This window comes from Dendrobates tinctorius, unplaced genomic scaffold (assembly GCF_039654945.1).
Source record: "Dendrobates tinctorius isolate UK_male_01 unplaced genomic scaffold, ASM3965494v1 ptg000122l, whole genome shotgun sequence".
Taxonomy (NCBI): domain Eukaryota; kingdom Metazoa; phylum Chordata; class Amphibia; order Anura; family Dendrobatidae; genus Dendrobates; species Dendrobates tinctorius.
This window is the reverse complement of record NW_027361790.1, coordinates 3,657,534-3,677,303: the sequence shown is the minus strand read 5'-3', so window position 1 is coordinate 3,677,303 and position 19,770 is coordinate 3,657,534. Positions and strand designations below refer to the sequence as shown.

Here is a 19,770-nt window from a genome sequence, read left to right as displayed (position 1 = left end):
TCACTGGCCACTTTATTAGGTACACCATGCTAGTAACGGGTTGGACCCCCTTTTGCCTTCAGAACTGCCTCAATTCTTCGTGGCAGAGATTCAACAAGGTGCTGGAAGCATTCCTCAGAGATTTTGGACCATATTGACATGATGGCATCACACAGTTGGCGCAGATTTGTCGGCTGCACATCCCTGATGCGAATCTCCCGTTCCACCACATCCCAAAGATGCTCTATTGGATTGAGATCTGGTGACTGAGGAGGCCATTTGAGTACAGTGAACTTATTGTCATGTTCAAGAAACCAATCTGAGATGATTCGAGCTTTATGACATGGCGCATTATCCTGCTGAAAGTAGCCATCAGATGTTGGGTACATTGTGGTCATAAAGGGATGGACATGGTCAGCAACAATACTCAGGTAGGCTGTGGCGTTGCAACGATGCTCAATTGGTACCAAGGGGCCCAAAGAGTGCCAAGAAAAAATTCCCCACACCATGACACCACCACCACCAGCCTGAACCGTTGATACAAGGCAGGATGGATCCATGCTTTCATGTTGTTTACGCCAAATTCTGACCCTACCATCCGAATGTCGCAGCAGAAATCGAGACTCATCAGACCAGGCAACGTTTTTCCAATCTTCTACTGTCCAATTTCGATGAGCTTGTGCAAATTGTAGCCTCAGTTTCCTGTTCTTAGCTGAGAGGAGTGGTACCCGGTGTGGTCTTCTGCTGCTGTAGCCCATCTGCCTCAAAGTTCGACGCACTGTGCGTTCAGAGATGCTCTTCTGCCTACCTTGGTTGTAACGGGTGGCAATTTGAGTCACTGTTGCCTTTCTATCAGCTCGAACCAGTCTGCCCATTCTCCTCTGACCTCTGGCATCAACAAGGCATTTCCGGCCACAGAACTGCCGCTCACTGGATTTTTTTTCTTTTTCGGACCATTCTCTGTAAACCCTAGAGATGGTTGTGCGTGAAAATCCCAGTAGATCAGCAGTTTCTGAAATACTCAGACCAGCCCTTCTGGCACCAACAATCATGCCACGTTCAAAGGCACTCAAATCACCTTTCTTCCCCATACTGATGCTCGGTTTGAACTGCAGGAGATTGTCTTGACCATGTCTACATGCCTAAATGCACTGAGTTGCCGCCATGTGATTGGCTGATTAGAAATTAAGTCTTAACTCACAGTTGGACAGGTGTACCTAATAAAGTGGCCAGTGAGTGTATATGTGTGTTTTATACTGATAAGAACTAAAATAAGATTTAATATATCATTAAACAGTGTATTATAGCAAATGTTGTACAACTGAATATTCTATAGAAAAGCATATTAGGTGAATTGGGCTCTATAATATGTAATCAGAAAACATGTTGATATATTTTTCATGTCTGTTATAGAAAATACATTTTTCAGGTGTCAGATTTTGTGAATTGTACAGGGTTTTTACATTTGCCTGACCCATCAGTGCCTCAGATGGCATTTTCTTCTGCACATTTTTATTGTGTGCTGTAGTGTTTTATGTCTTTATTGATTGTCTCTAGATGACAGTACTTATTTTTATCGGCCCTTTGTCTCAGGAGACTCTTGATCATGTAGCTGGCTCCAGAATACCATTTTTTCAGCAATATTTCAAAATTAAGATTTTCAGATTCCTGAGTTTTGCTTTTTTACTGTTTCTACTTTTTAGAGTTCTTCTTTTCTACTGTTGGGGAAATTATAGTTTTTTTCTGACCAAAAGTTGCAATAAAAGAATTCAAAATAACTAATTGCAGTAAATGACATTTCACACATTTTATAATAATCTCCATAGATTACATAATTAAGCTTGTATATAATATACCTTAAAGGAGTGTTCAAAATTCACAAAAGTGGCGCCCAAGTGACTGCTTAGTTGTAGATGGTCGAAGCTGTTGAGCTCAGTGGTTGGTGGCAATGGTAATGTGTGTTCTAGTCATGATGTCACCACTGCAGCCAACACACAGAGACCGTAGAAGAGGTGGAGAGTTGTCACTGGACTCGTACTGGGGGAATACTAAATGAATTTGTTGTTTTCCAACTATGCAATAGTTTGGGAACCACTTTTTTGAAAGTAGAAAACCTCTGTAAGGCCACGCTGTCATATTATATAATGGGATATAGAAATCCACTGTGTTTTATTGTACTTAGACCACATGGCAGATCATGCTTGTGGCTCTCACGAAGTAGTTTGTTACATTAAAGGTAATGAAAATCATGTATGATGTGAGTCTGATACACTGTAAGTCTTATACATTCTGCTCCATCCCATGTCATGTCATATCAAATGTATCCTATACAAAGCCCTGCTGTGCCTATCCTAAATGTCGGGATATACCACCAATGCTTTAGCTGAGATAATAAAAGGACAAATTTCCTAGGGTAGGAAAGGGTGCCATGTAGGTACCTATAGCTACGTGTGGCAAAAAGTTTATATTGGAAAGACCCGTGAGAACATTTGAGTAGTGTACAATACAACAGATACAATGTGCAAGACTGAACAAATAATTGTATAAAAAGTTCCCCTATATGTGATACTGTATGTGGCCCTATAATAGTAGTATGCAGACGCAATTTATTTTCTCACTGACTGGGATTTAACTGCATAGAATACTGTAGACTATAATTCAGTATCAATATGCATGGTGATATGCAGAAGTGGAGTACAGACTTTAAGATAAATGATGAGCTAGATAATTGTGCTTTGAGCATTTGTTGGACTAGAAGTCATGCCTCTTATAAGATGCTAATCAGGGAGTTAAGACTGTAGGAACAGTTTCACAGTTCACAGCATCCTTGAGGGGTTTAATGATGCATCTGCAAACAGCTTATAACTGACACAAAGTCTATGGAAAAACTGCAATATTTTCTTTACCTTACAGTATAGTATGGTATTAGGTATTTATACTGATCAGTGGCAAATGTTTTTTACATTACAGATGTCATCCATGTGTCATCAGTGTGCACACGTGCAGAACGTTTTGCGGGCCGCGCGGCCTGCACTGCTACTGGGAACATTGTAGTAAACTCCATCATCTACTGAACTTTGGCCGACTTTTGCCGATTTTTAGGGAAAAAGCTCGGGAATCCAAACATGAATCCGAATGTGCAACATTCATGCCGAATTTGAGATTTGCAAACATTTTTTGAACAAGTTCGCTCATCTCTAGTAAAAACACATCCACATTTGTAATCAACGTGTGCACATAATCTAAATGCTGGTTGATTGTGATAAATCATATGAATGTTGGGTAAAACTAGTTGTAATACTAATTAATACTAATTAACATTTTGACAATATCTTCTTTTTGATTGCTTTGCTTTGTGTATTGGCCAACTGGCAAAATATCCAAAACACTGTGGATGATGGAACTAGGGTAACAAACTTTACAAGAGAAAAATATAATATAACACGTTATTCTAAGGGGCTGATTTGTCAAAATGTGCCATATCTGGACAGTCTAATGAAGCAAGTCTAGAAAATAACACAGCGTGAAGCCATAGTTTCTCAAACAACAAAAAATATCACCTTCTGATTAACCAACATTAAGTGTTAAACCAGTATAACATAAGTAAACAAAAAGATATTGGAAATAAAAAAAATAATGGCGAAAAAAACAACATAGAATCTAAAAATCAAAAAGCTTGTAGATTTCTGATTTATCTGTTGTCTTTGATATTGATTTATTTCTCATTAACAAACAATAATGAATGCGGAAAATAACAAGTCATTTGTATATAGCTTTGATATGAATGCAGCTTGAGAACAGCTAACTTACATTAGATCACAGGAAACAACTATTTTCTTTAATTCCCTTACTATTTACTAGAGGTGTATATTTTGCATTACTTAATTTTTGAAATTGAACAATATTTTTTCAGATTAAATTATACTTTATGCAACAACCAGAAGGAATTTTGATATGCCATACCTCTTCTTTTTCAGCACTAATAAGATCTCGCCATTCTTCTGTGACATGACCGAAGTCAACAGTGTTCATGGGCACCTTTACCTCGCCGATGACGTCATGCTTAGAGAAGCGATCAAAATCATAAACATTCATTACTAATGTCTTCCCTCCTAATTCTGCATAGGGCACCTGTGAAAAACAAAAAGATATTGTTGATTGGCGATATAATACTGTAGATATGTAGGCAGACCAGTATACATTATTTTTACTATATAACCAACACACAATGAACCTGTTTGGTACTTATTTTAATAGATAAAATACTGCTTCTTATATTGCCGGCATGTGACATTTCAGCCTTTAAAAACAATACTTCAGTGTTTGAGGCAATGGCCTTTAAGGATCTTGCCAACTGTTCTATGCAAAAAAATGTAAGCAAAACAAGTTTTACCATCTAGACAACTGCATTCAATATGACCTATTCAGGGGTGTATCTAGAAGGGGCGCAGGTGGGACATCTTCCCCAGTTGCAGCCATCAGGCTCTGTCAGGCCACCCAATGTGGAGATCCGAAGTGTCTCTCTCTCAGCAGCATTTTGCTGCACCCATGAGGATTATTTACCAGTTCACTGAGCTGGCTGTCAAGTTGACAGCCGGCTCAGACAAGATATTACATGACGGCCTCAAGTTTTCAATTGCATTTGAGTCTTTCTTGCTCCGAGTGCTGGAAAACCTAGATCTGCTTTTGCCTTATCAAGGCTTTTGAATTTCATAGAAGGGACTACCCTACATAAAACAGCTGATTTTAACCAGATCAAATAACAACTGCAAACAGTAGCTTCAATGTGCGTACAATTATATTGGAATGGGTGCTGCATACTGCTACATTCACGGCAGTGGTTCCTGCAGAGCAAATGGATAGCTGAATGGTAGCTTTAGATTTTGATCATCTTAAGTAGAGAGAACATTCTAAAGGTACTGTCACACTTAGCGATGCACCAGCGATCCCAGCCACGATATGACGCGGTCAGGATCGCTGGTACATCGCTAAGTGGTCTCTAGTGAGCTGCCACACAGGCAGATCTCACCAGTGACATCGCTGGGGACGGGGGTTGCTACTTACCTGTCACACCAGGTGATCCTGCGTCCTCCCGCCCGGCTCCACGCGTCGCTCATCGTCACAGCAGGAAACGCCGCAGGAAGCTGACGACGAGAAACAGTCCAGCCTGTTCTCGCGCGATCAGCAATAAACAGCGGGGGAGCAGGTTGTAGGTAAGTATCAGACATAGCGATATCGCTAGCAATATCGCTATAACGTCACAAGTTATAGCGATATTGCTAGCGATATCTCTTAGTGTGACATGCCCTTAATAGGAGGTTGAATCAAAGTACTGAACATGTCAATAGAAATGTCTATCTTAAAATAGGGAGCTAGCGCAGAACTGTATGCACAAGAAGGGTACAAAGACATGGAGATTGGTGTAGACAAAGTATGAAGGAGATAAGACAGGACTCCAGGAGTGAACATTAGATTCATTCACCCATGCTCAAACTTTGAAAAAGAGCAAGTGAGACCATTACATTAATTACTGGCATGCTATTGACCACTACTTTATTCCCTAAGGGCCTGTCACACTAAGCGATATCGCTAGCAATATCGCTATAACGTCACTGGTTTTGTGATGTTATAGCGATATTGCTAGCGATATCACTATGTCTGATACTTACCTCTGACCGGCTCCCCCGCTGGCTATCGCTGATCGCGCGAGAAGGTCATGGGCCGTTTCTCGTCGTCAGCTTCCTGCTGGACGCGGGCGGGAGGACATCAGGATCCCCTTGTCTGACAGGTAAGTAGCGACCCCCGACCCCTGCTATGTCGCTGGTGAGATCTGCCTGTGTGGCAGCTCACTAGCGACCACTTAGCGATGCACCAGCAGTCCTGACCACGTCATATCGCTGGTCGGGATCGCTGGTGCATCGCTAAGTGTGACAGTACCTTTAGGCTAGGTTCACATTGCGTTAGGGCATCCGTTTAATGGATCTGTTAAACTGATGCGCTAACGCTAATGTCACTTTTGTGCACTTTAGCACCATAGCGCTAACGGTATGCGTTAATGCATGGTAGCGCTACGGTACCAAGCGCTACCATGCATTAGCCCATACAATCCTATGCACAGCGAACGGGTCCGTTCACTGTGCGTTATTGCCAAGGCACCCAAAAATGCTGCAAGCAGCATTCGTGGGTGCGTTTGGAAATAATGCATACTTGCTAACGCATGCCGATTTCAGCATATGTTAGTATGTGTTATTTGCATTGTGGTCAATGGATGCGCTAACGTATTCGTTAGATAGCGTTAACGGCGCTATCTAATGGAGAGCGCTAGCGGATTCACCCTAACACAATGTGAACCCAGCCTTAAGCTAGGCCATCAGGATATGCTCAGGTGTCATACCTCCATGATCAGATAATGATGGTCTAGCCTATGGATAGGTCATCATCATCAATAAAAAAGTAGTGGCTAATCCATTTAGTGATTTAGTGCTTCCCATTATGTTGGATTGTCAATGCAACCCTCTTCTCCCAATCTTGACACACTGATAGCAACACCGCAGAAGAAATGCTAGCACAGGCTTCCAGTATCCGATGTTTCAGATGCTGCATATATCGTATCTTCACAGCATAGACAGATGACCCCAAAGATAAAAGTCTAAAGGAGTCAGATCGGGAGACCTTGATGGCCATTCAACTGGCCACGATGACCAATCCACTTTCCATGAAACTGTTCATGTAGGAATGCTCGGACCTGACACCCATAATTGATGGTATGGTGTGATATATGGGGTACAAAGATAGTGGTGCCATTCTTCATCAATGGAAACCTCAATACCACTGGATATCTGAAATTGCTACATGATGATGTATTGCCCTCTTTATGCACTGAAGATGGCACGCTTCCTGAGTTTTTCCAGCAAGATGGTGCACCGCCACATTATGGGTGTCAGGTCCGAGCATTCCTACAAGGAATCTGACCCCCTTAGACTAGCATTTCTTTTGTGGTGTTGCTGTCAGTGTGTCAAGAGTGGGAGAAGAGGGTTGCATGACAAATCCAACACAATGGACAGCACTTTGAACATATTTTATATGTGGTCATAAACTTGTAAATAACTCATGAAAGAATAAAGCTACATTAAAACCAAGCACACCATTGTTTTTCTTGTGAAATTCTCAAAAAGTTTGATGTGTTACGTGACCCTCTTCCCATTGAAAAAATAAAGTTGGATCCAAAATGGCTGACTTCAAAATGGCCACCATGGTCACCACCCATCTTGAAAAGTTTCCCCCTCCCATATACTAATGTGCCACAAACAGGAAGTTGATATCACCAACCATTCCCATTTTATTTAGGTGTATCCATATAAATGGCCCACCTTGTACATTGCCTAATTTTTATTAAAATGATAATTGGTTTGTAATATAATCTGTCTCTCTAGGCAGTTTCCACAGAAGTTCATTGCTGGGAGTCTCACCAATAGGACCATAGAGAACAGCTGATTATAAAAGCTATTGGCAGGATAATAGTTATCCGAAAGTTAATTCTCAATGTCAATTGTCTGTATGTGTCTAAAATGATATCATTGTAATTTTTCAAGTATTATCATGCTTGCATTCACATCTAATAAGCTCTTTTTTTAAGTCTTTGCATAAATAAGCCTCTAAGCTAGTTGGGCTATCTTCCAAAACCCAATCCAAAAATCAATAAAATATGGCTGTGATGAATACACAATGTACTTGTACATTGGGTTTTGGATATGAGCAGCTTCTGGATCATAGAGGATCTTGGCTTCTGAGCTCACTTTTGATTTACTTGTGATACACTTTTTTATTTCACAGATTTTGAGCTTTAATTACCATAATTATTACACATAATTACATTGCTTTTGTAGTGTCAAAGTTAGCACAGGGGTCGAAGAAGTGAAGCTTATTTGCATGGAAAAATGTTTAAAGCAAACATTATCAAAGCTTCAGCATCAACAACAGTGCTGAGGAAATTAATACAATTTTTTTTTCGCCAAATTACACAGACCTATTTTACTTCTTGAGGTTATCTAGTAACAAGAAATCTAGCTAGGGCACCTCATTTAGATGCATAATATTTTGATAGAGAAAAAAAATTGGATGTGTAGTTACACTGCAGTTTGTATGTGAGACATTTTTCTTAACAAGAACCCCCTGCATACAAATCTTACAATATATCTCAATTTTACCACTGACTATTTTGGAGACCATACTACAGATGTTGCATTTTTTAACTTTAAAAGCAAATTGTTAACTATACCATAATAGGATGATTCTATGCTTCTATGCTTCTGCATCAGACGAATATCATGATGCAGAAAACTGTAGGGCAAGACGGTGGCTCAGTGGTTTGCACTGTAACCTTTCAGCTCTGGGCTCATAGGTTTAAATCCCACCAAGGACAATGAAAAATGTGTGTATGTTCTCCATGTGTTTGCATACGTTTCCTCCCACACTCCAAATACATTTAGACCGTGAGGGACAGTGGCTATGAATGTACAGTATATGGAAATTAATGACAATTAAAATAATTACTAACGACATCCAGGAAATAAGAAAGCTTATCTAAGAGAGGAATTTAATCAATAATATAAGAAAAATTACTAAAACTCCATGTCATGATCCAGGCCGGGTTTTGTTCTGTCTCTCCTTTCCCGGTCTGGTCATGTCTGGTAATTTTCCCTGCCTCGTTCCTGTGTCAGGTACTATATATCTGTGCTGCAACCTGTATGCAGTGCCAGTTATCTTGCTTGCCTTTGGCGTGTGTAGCTGGCTCTGGTGAGTTCCTGATTTGTCCTGCTGTGTACATCTGACCCTACCTGCATCAGTTAACCTTCCTTCTGCCCCGGTATTTGACTTTGGCTCGTCCCCAACTTGATTTGTCTCTCCCTTCTGATACCTCTGCTACTGACCGGAACTGACCTGTTTCTCTCTGCTGACACAGTGTTTTGGATTTCCCCTTGTACTACCTTATTATCTGTTTATGACTTGGCTCTCTGACTATTCTGTTGCCACCTAATGATTGTTTCACTGTGTTACTGCTGGTCTGCTTGTGAGAAGGATATTCAACTCTCTCTCTTCTCTGCTGCCATCTAGAGAAGTTGGTGTACTCTCTTTTAACCCTCCATATCACAGCGTGACACTCCACTAGTAGGCTAGCTGCTATCTAGTAGATCGCTAATATTCCCTTTTATTATTTATGCTTTAAAAAATAGTTAAAATGATATAACTATTAGGAACAGCTCAAATTTAAAACTCCAATCACTTGGTAGATTCCATCATTATTAACATAGCACATAGCACATTTTGTGCTTTAATTAATACAGGACAATATTCCTTATTAATGTCCTGCTTTATTAATAATAACCTAACCAACAGTGTTTGATTAAAACCAATACATACACTAAGTGCATCCCCCAAACAATTTTCACTGCTCCTGCGGCTTCATCAAGGGATGGCAGAGAAGTTTGAGTTTCACCACTCCCTGATGAAGCTGCTGTAGTGGTGAAACATGTTAAAGGGATTCTCTTAGTGTGTTTCGGTTTTATTCAAACACTGTTGGTTAGGCTGTTAATAATAACAGAACATTAATCCGAAATATTGTTCTGTATTAAATAAAGCACATAATGGTATGTGTGTCAATGGCGAATATAAGGCGGCTGACCTTGTGAATATAAAAACACAGAAACTCTAATTATGATTACATACAAATGGAAATGGCTGATTAATCTAATCTGCACAACAGATCTGTGAATGTATTGCTTTTGACTACTTTTACAGACTATATTGAATAAAATGAATCCTTAGAGCCCCATTAGCATGCTACATGTCTAAAGAGAATTCATTTGCTTTTCTTTTTAACTGTATAGGAAAACATATTTTGCTACTGTACAGAAGCATACAAAATGTATGCTATACATTATTTTTATTTTACAGTTAGAACCAATTGGCAGCATATACAAAAGTATATAGAAGTCTGTGAACATTGTTTTAAGGCTTCAACTGTCAGACATTGTATTAAGGTTCTGCAAATCGGGGATTGTACATAAATATACTACTCTCATGCAGGTGACTTCAAACACATAGTAAAAATATAGCTAATTAATGCCATGTGTCACCAGCTTGGAGTAGTTGGCTATATTTATGTGTATTGTATCACAAGTGTGACAGGAATTCTACATGTGCAAATAGGCTCCTCAGTAGCGGTCAAAATCTAGCATGAATTGGTTTCCCTTCTCATCTTAAGTCATGTGGCTAGGCCTTGTAAAGGGTTAATATTGACTTTCAGGATTGTTACTGATGAAAGGCAAACACCCCAAAAATGTGTCTGCAAACTAAACTTCTGATGTGCCTTCTTAACATAAGTCATGTGACAAGACCCTTCCAATAGGTGGAAAAAAAGTTCCAGTCCTCTTCCTTTCTGAGAAGGAAATTTGCATATTTAAATTCTCACTGGAGCAATGCATGGCTTATAAGTATCCTTACACTGATTTAACACTCTTCTCAAAGAAAAACTGTACCCTTAGGAATCTTTCATAAATTTACATACACAGGTATTATAATTTAGTCGATAGGAAATAAAGTACGCAATCAATATCTCATCAATACAATTTTGGTCTCTGTCTTCTGGATGTTCTTCCTTCAAGTCTAATTCAAAAAGGTCATCACTTGACATTGTTATATTATTTAAGTCTCTACTAAGAAAGATATACACTTACGTGACACAAATATCAATAGTCACATAAATTGCTTTTCCTGTCCTGAATTTTAAAATTCATAAAGTTATTTTAATATTTATTCTATCAAAGGGAATCTGTCACCACATTTGATCTATCTAAACTATCAATATGGAAAATCCTACCTGTGTGTCTCATATCAGATGCCCTGTTAATAAATCATCTTTTATCACTTTATATATAAGACCTCCTCCAGGCTTGGGGCGGAAGGTGCCTGGAACATAACTCTGCCCCCAGAGCTTATTTTACATAAAGGGGAGTTACCAGTGTGATATGTAATGGCTGCTCTCTGCTCTGCGAATCTCACTGCCGAGCTGTATGTGGTTACACCTGACACATCTGCAGGTTCCACTCAGCTTCAGTTCCAGCTCACAGGCAGACAGGGTTGCAATATTGTTGTAAAAAAGCAGAGCTCAGAGAGCTGCAAAAATGTGTTTGCAAGAAGACAAACTTCATTTTTCCTGTTCTTTGTTAGGTATTTGTCTCACAATGATCACTCCCCCTTCATGTAAAATAATCTCTGGCGGCAGAGTTCTCTTCAAAGCAACATCCTCCCCGTTGTCTTTAAGAGGTCATTTATACATAAGAAAAATGTCGATTTCTCTGGAAAAAGACATCAGATCACAGATACCAAGGTATCATTTTTTTCAACTTCTTATGACCTACACGTCCATATAGATGGTTTAGCAGGGTTGACCCTACTGACAGATTCCCTTTAAATACTCTGAATTTGTTAATTTAATAAGATTTATGCTCAAATTACATTAGTTTATGTACTGAAATGTGCGCTTACCGTAAGTTGGAAAATGTTGTTAATATTGATTGTGCCATATCTGATGATATCATTGCAGCTAATGAAATGACTCATTTATAATAACTCATCTCCAAACTGCAGATCTAACAGTAATAATTTGCTGTTATTTATATTTATTTTTTTTGTAATGTTTTGGCTGTCATCCACGTTTTTCTTCTAGATTGTGAAGCAGAGAATACTGTATATTTAAATGAACAATTACTAAATGAACAGTTAAATATACAACAGTCAAATGCACAATAATGAGATTTCCCTTTAGAAAGGGCACAAGAACTGATATACTGTCGAGTCCTGGCAAAGTTATCAAGAATTCCAGCTAGGTGGGAAAAAGCAATCACTCATATTTCCATTCAAAAAATTGTTTCTCAAAAGGAAACATTTTCTAATTTTTTTTTTTCAAATGCCTGCTAATTTTTTTCTTTTGTAAAACTTATTGAATTATTTAATTGAACATCTATATTCTAACTCTTTATATTCTAAACCTGACACATTTGTACATAATATAGTCATTAAGGCACCATAATGATTTTAATTTTGTCCACATACTTTTCGTTACTGAGGGCTAATGGATTCAGTTTGTATAACTCTGCCGTATCGACAAGAATACATCTATATGCTGATACTATACCTCTGCAGACCTCTATTTTCATACATAGGCACAGATTTTTTAATGACAATAGTTATATTTTCTATTATATCCTACAGTGTGAAGGAACCAAACGAGAATGATGGAATTGCGGGGACTCTGTGAGCTCTTTGCAAACAATCTTGAATGAAACCAGATAAAAATGTAATAAACAGAATAAAAGGATTAAAGGGAATCTGACAGAGACCCTGATTCCAGTGATGTCACTTACTGGGATGCTTAAGCCCCCGTCACAAATAACGATGTCCCAGCGATCCCACCAACGATCCGACATGGATGGGATGGCTGGGACATTGTTAGGCTGATCGCTGGTGAGCTGTCACATAGACAGCCCCAGCGACCAGGACCAAGGTAAACATCGGGTATCTAGGAGCCGCGCGACTCCTGGATACCCGACGTTTACCTTGGAAACCAGCATGTATGCTGGTTTCCAAGGTAAACAGCGGGTATCCAGGAGCCGCGGCTCCTGGATACCCGACGTTTACATTAGAAACCAGCGTCCAGCGTTGCTGATCGCTGGTCTCTCGCTGCCACACGCAGTGATGCGTGCTGGGCAGCGGGAGACCAGCGATCGAAAAACGGCCCAGGCCGCTCGAGCACGATCAGCGATACCCAGCAGGGGGGCCAGTCACTGATCCCTGTCACACACAGCGATCTCGCTGGCGAGATCACTGATATGTCACAAAATCAGCGATCTCGCTAGCGAGATCGCTGTGTGTGACGGGACCCTGTTTACTTTTTATGAAATCATTGTTTTATCAGCAGGAGATTATCACTAGAAGACTTCTTGACCTGCTGACAAGTAGTATAACCACAAAATGACACCAGTAGTTCCGCCCAGTCAACAGGAAGAGAAACTGCTCCTCTATTGACATGACATCAGCAGAAGTCTGTGACCGCTGTGTGTCCACAGAGAATGGCACTGGGCACAGCAAGTAGGTAGCAACTATCTGCCTGTTAGTGCTTAGTTGTTTGCCAATTAACCACTTGAAACCATATTGAAACATTCAGCAAAACATTTCAGGGTTACACAGTAAACTAAGTAAAAAATTACAAGTTGTCTGCAATAATAGGCTGACATTTTGAACAGTAAATGGAATGCAGGTCATTCTTTTCGTGCAAAATAAGCTAAATGTCAATGTCAAAATGGCTGTCTTTTAAATGATGAGCACTAAATCCTGAAATATTTGTTGAAATACATCTTTCTTTTCGGCACATATTTGGAATTAATTGGCTGGAAAATAATGTTAATTTAGAGTAAGCCTTTATTGCAGCTAATATTAATCATTAAATACAGTTGTGGCCAAAAGTATTGACACCCCTGCAATTCTGTCAGATAATACTCAGTTTCTTCCTGAAAATGATTGCAAACACAAATTCTTTGGTATTATTATCTTCATTTAATTTGTCTTAAATGAAAAAACACAAAAAGAATTGTCCTAAAGCCAAATTGGATATAATTCCACACCAAACATAAAAAAGAGGGTGGACAAAAGTATTGGCACTGTTTGAAAAATCATGTGATGCTTCTCTAATTTGTGTAATTAACAGCACCTGCAACTTACCTGTGGCACCTAACAGGTGTTGGCAATAACTAAATCACACTTGCAGCCAGTTGACATGGATTAAAGTTGACTCAACCTCTGTCCTGTGTCCTTGTGTGTACCACATTGAGCATGGAGAAAAGAAAGAAGACCAAAGAACTGTCTGAGGACTTGAGAAACCAAATTGTGAGGAAGCATGAGCAATCTCAAGGCTACAAGTCCATCTCCAAAGACCTGAATGTTCCTGTGTCTACCGGGCGCAGTGTCATCAAGAAGTTTAAAGCCCATGGCACTGTGGCTAACCTCCCTAGATGTGGACGGAAAAGAAAAATTGACAAGAGATTTCAACGCAAGATTGTGCGTATGTTGGATAAAGAACCTCGACTAACATCCAAACAAGTTCAAGCTGCCCTGCAGTCCGAGGGTACAACAGTGTCAACCCGTACTATCCGTCGGCGTTTGAATGAAAAGGCACTGTAAGGTAGGAGACCCAGGAAGTCCCCATTTCTTACCCCGAGACATAAAAAACCAGGCTGGAGTTTGCCAAAACTTACCTGAAAAAGCCTAAAACGTTTTGGAAGAATGTTCTCTGGTCAGATGAGACAAAAGTAGAGCTTTTTGGGCAAAGGCATCAACATAGAGTTTACAGGAGAAAAAAAGAGGCATTCAAAGAAAAGAACACGGTCCCTACAGTCAAACATGGCGGAGGTTCCCTGATGTTTTGGGGTTGCTTTGCTGCCTCTGGCACTGGACTGCTTGACCGTGTGCATGGCATTATGAAGTCAGAAGACTACCAACAAATTTTGCAGCATAATGAAGCGCCCAGTGTGAGAAAGCTGGGTCTCCCTCAGAGGTCATGGGTCTTCCAGCAGGACAATGACCCAAAACACACTTCAAAAAGCACTAGAAAATGGTTTGAGAGAAAGCACTGGAGACTTCTAAGGTGGCCAGCAATGAGTCCAGACCTGAATCCCATAGAACCCCTGTGGAGAGATCTAATAATGGCAGTTTGAAGAAGGCACTCTTCAAATATCAGGGACCTGGAGCAGTTTGCCAAAGAAGAATGGTCTAAAATTCCAGCAGAGCATTGTAAGAAACTCATTGATGGTTATCGGAAGCAGTTGGTCGCAGTTATTTTGGCTAAAGGTTGTGCAACCATGTATTAGGTTGAGGGTGCCAATACTTTTGTCTGGCCCATTTTTGGAGTTTTGTGTGAAATGATCAATGGTTTGCTTTTTGCTTCATTCTCGTTTGTGTTTTTTCATTTAAGACAAATTAAATAAAGATAATAATACCAAAGAATTTGTGTTTGCAATCATTTTCAGGAAGAAACTGAGTATTATCTGACAGAATTGCAGGGGTGTCAATACTTTTGGCCACAACTGTATGTTTTATAAGCAGAAGTAAATCATGACAATATATTCACCAATATATTCACGTAAATACTAAACATACATGGCGATAACTTGATGGGCCGTATTTTACATTTTCCATATATTATACAGTTAGTAAGCATGTGTCATTTTCTATTTCTGAAAAAACTTATGATTCTAATTTACAATACTAATTTAAGTCAATACTAAATATATTTTGGAAAATTTATTATATCTGAAATGTGTTAATCTAAAAAATGTAATAGTCTGGCAAGATATTAAGAGCGTAAGAATAAGCAGAGATATCCAAATATGAAACTGACTCTAAATGCATAGTTTAAGTAATAGTTCCAATTTTCCTGTTGTTTCGTGAAGATTTTCCATCTTTTTAAGCTAGACTTACATTGGGTGCAGAAAGTATTCAGACCCTTTTAAATTTTTCACTCTTTGTTTCATTGCAGCCGTTTGGTAAATTCAAAAAAGTTCATTTTTTTCTCAATAATGTACACTCTGCACCCCATCTTGACTGAAAAAACAGAAATGTAGAAATATTTGCAAATTTATTAAAAAAGAAAAACTGAAATATCACATAGTCATAAGTATTCAGACCCTTTGCTCTGTATTGAGTAGAAGCACCCTTTTGAGCTAGTACAGCCATGAGTCTTCTTGGGAATGAAGTAACAAGTTTTTCACACCTGGAGTTGGGGATCCTCTGCCATTCTTCCTTGCAGATCCTTTCCAGTTCCATCAGGTTGGATGGTGAATGTTGGTGGACAGCCATTTTCAGGTCTCTCCAGAGATGCTCAATTGGGTTTAGGTCAGGGCTCTGGGTGGGTCAGTCAAGAATGGTCACAGAGTTGTTCTGAAGTCATTCCTTTGTTATTTTAGCTGTGTGCTTAGGGTCATTTTCTTGTTGGAAGGTAAACTTTCGGCCAAGTCTGAGGTCCAGAGCACTCTGGAAGAGGTTTTCATCCAGGATATTTCTGTACTTGGCCGCATTCATGTTTCCTTCAATTGCAACAAGTCATCCTGTCCCTGCAGCTGAAAAGCAACCCCATAGCAGGATGGTGCCACCACATTTCACTGTTGGGATTTTATTGTGCAGGTGATGAGCAGTGCCTGGTTTTCTCCACACATGATGCTTAGAATTATCACCAATAAGTTCTATCTTCATCTCATCAGACCAGATAATCTTATTTCTCATAGTCTGGGAGTCCTTCATTTGTTTTTAAGCAAACTCGATGGGGGCTTTCATATGTCTTGCACTGAGGAGAGGTTTCCATCGGGCTACTCTGCCATAAAGGTATGACTGGTGCAGGGCTGCAGTGATAGTTGATTTTATGGAACTTTCTCCCATCTTCCTGCTGCATCTATGGAGCTCAGCTACAGTGATCTTGGGGTTCTTCTTTACCTTTCTCACCAAGGCTCTTCTCCTATGATTACTCAGATTGGCTGGACGGCCAGGACTAGAAAGACTAATGGTGGTCCCAAACTTCATCCATGTGAGGATTATGGAGGCCACTGGGCTCTTAGGAACCTTGAGTACTGCAGAATTTCTTTTGCAGCTCACTGACACAAAAAGAGGTCTTAGAACTACCCCTAAAATTTTTAAAAATCACAGAAAAAAGGCACATATCCTTACCTGCCCAGGCCTCCAAACAAATGCACTATCAGGGTGCAGTGGACCTGATTAAAGATGGCAGCAACACAAGTGCAGCAATACCGATGAAGCAATCACTCTCAACCTACCAATCCATGGAGAGGGTGATTGTTTGGTATATTAGTGCACAAAAGATAATCTGTATGCGGCGTTATTCACATACAGGTAATGCAGAGCATCTGGCTTACAGCCTATTAGTGACGATCATAGTCTTAGATTAGGTGGGCTGCCCAGTGCTAACCAAAATGCATCCTGTGTGAAATTCTTTTGTAACCTTGGCCAGATCTGTGCCTTGCCACAATTCTGTCTCTGAGCTCCTTGGCCAGTTCCTTTGACCTCATGATTCTCATTTGGTCTGACATGCACTGTGAGTTCTGAGGTCTTATATAGACAGGTGTGTGCCTTTACAAATCAAGTCCTATCAGTTTAATTAAACACAGCTGGACACCAATGAAGGAGTAGAACCATCTCAAGGAGGATCACAAGGAAACAGACAGCATGTGACTTAAATCTGAGTGTCTGAGCAAAGGGTCTGAATACTTATGATATGACCCTGTGATATTTCAGTTTTTTTTTTTTAATAAGTTTGCAAAAATTGTACATTTCTGTTTTTTTTCAGTCAAGATGGGGTTCAGAGTGTAAATTATTGTGAAAAAAATGAACTTTTTTGAATTTACCAAATGGCTGCAATGAAACAAAGAGTTAAACTAAAGGAGTCTGAATACTTTCCCACTGTACATATTTTTCCATGACTATATGGAAATCTAGTATATCTAATATTTCAGGACAAGTCAAAACCTATTTAAAGGGGCTGTCCAGTACATTCTTTTTTTTCTTATGGGCTTAATAACTAAAGCGCCTGTTACACATAGCGATATCGCTAGCAATATCGCTGTAACATCACCAATTTTGTGACGTAGCAGCGATATTGCTAGCGATATCGCTACATGTGATACTTACCTCTGACTGGCTACCCCGATGGTTATCGCTGATCTCGCAAGAAGGTCCTGGACCATTTCTCGTCGGGCGCTTCCTGCTGGGCTTCCTGTGGCGCCGACGAGCGACGCATGGACGCGGGCGGTAGGTCGTCAGGATCGCCACGTCTGACAGGTTAGCAGTGACCCCCGACCCCTGCTATGTTGCTGGTGAGATCTTCCTGTGTGGCAGCTCACTAGCGACCACTTAGCGATGCACCAGTGATCCATATCGCTGTCGGGATCGCTGGTGCATCGCTAAGTGTAACGGTACCCTAACAGTCAGGTAGTTGCTAACAGAGGCAACTACCTGACTGTTCAGTCCTGTCATTAACCACTCCTGCTTGCTACTCAGCTGCTCCACATCAACAGAGCAGCTCTTCTTCTGGTCTGCCCTGTTGAAAGGGAATGACTGCTGATGTCATGCTGTTTGACATCCACCTCCCGGCAGTAAGGCAGCAGGAAGCTGTCAATCAGCATAATGTTGACAGTCACAAGTTGTCAACAGAGCAGAGTGGATGAGAAGCTGCTACTTTATTAACATGACTTACATGGAAGCCGCTGAATCAGTAGCAGGAGCAGTCTGTGACCTCTCTAGGCTGGCAGAGAAGTTTCAGGTACAAAAGGCAGGTTGTGAAAAAATGTAATAGTTCTGTTTAACCCCTTCAAGGTATTTACTGTACATTGTTAAAATGCTTCTATCTGACAACTTGGATATTTCTAACAAAAACTTAAACTGCACAAACTGTATTCATCTTGTAATAGTAAGAATTCTATATATTTCATAAAACAGATAGTGGAAAAGGCTTAGGATCTCCTATTGCTAACTGCTTAAGGCTCTCATAATCGCATGAAAAAATGTTCCAACATATAGCCCAGATGTGTCAAATTGCACAGCATATAATTGCAAATAACTCACCATTGACTCATATTGTACAAATCCTCAATTATATATAATCATCCTTATTTTGGGGATTATAATCAATTATACTTTTCAATAGAGTTAAAAAAAGAGGTATGCTAATGTATATCAGTCAAATGTATGCAAAAAAACACTTATTTAATTTGGCACATGTCAATTCTAGGAAAAGGATACATTCTTGTACACAATGGGAGGATTTTCCTGTTTCCTGAGAGAGCACTAAAATGCTCGATGCTCATTACTCGAATCGAGCAGATTGGATTCTTTGACCCACTCGACTCAAGTAACAAGTATAATGGAAGTCAATTGGAAACTAGAGCATTTTTCCAGCAGACCATAGCAGGAGGGCTGGAGAGGCAGTGAAATCAGTAAAATAGATGGAAACAATGCTGAAATGTAATGGGAACAAAATGGGGAAGACACCTGGATGCATCTCTGCCTTCAAGGTCACTGCTGGAAAGTAAACAAATAAAGAATTTTGAAAAATGACAGTGGGTTCCTGGCAGTGGCTGGTGCGATAGTCTATGGAGTTTCATTTTCTGAGAGAAGCTCCATAGATTTTGGACGCAGAGTCGCGGATCGTCATGAGATTTTTATGTGGACTACGGCAGACTGGCGAGTTTTTGGATTTTAATAAATTGGTGAACAATGGAAATTGTCATGGAGTGAATTTATCAAATAAAGATTTTTTGTGTGTATTCATTTCTTTTTACTACTGGATGATTAGTATTGGGGGTGTTTGACACCTGTCCATTGCTAACACCAGGGCTTGATGTCACCCAGCTGTTGACATGAATCCCAAAAATATTACCTTGATTACCACTGCACTAGCACAATCAGGAAGAGTCAAGCACATCTAAAATAATGCATCACTTTTGGGGCAGTTACAGGCTGGTATTTTGCTGGGAAGGGGCTAATATCCATGAGTCTTCCTTTACCTGGACTGGTTATCACAGTATTTTTCATTTATTTAATACATTAATAAATAATTTAAAAAAAGATGTGGAGTACCTCTATTTTTTATAACCAGCTATGGTAAAGCAGACTGCCACAGGCTTATGTCATCAGCCTGGGAAGGTCCATGGTTATTTGGCCTTTCTCAGC

At 39.9% G+C, this 19,770-nt stretch overlaps 1 protein-coding gene across 2 annotated transcripts in view; it reads right to left on the bottom strand.

The window, feature by feature from the left end:
- SYT1 (synaptotagmin 1) overlaps positions 1-19,770 on the bottom strand; it is a 1,076,321-nt gene that overhangs the window by 209,434 nt on the left and 847,117 nt on the right. For both annotated transcript variants that reach the window (XM_073541509.1, XM_073541510.1), the window contains exon 10: positions 3,943-4,110. In XM_073541509.1, coding sequence (XP_073397610.1) covers positions 3,943-4,110 — 168 coding nt within the window. The remainder of the gene's footprint in view (positions 1-3,942; positions 4,111-19,770) is intronic.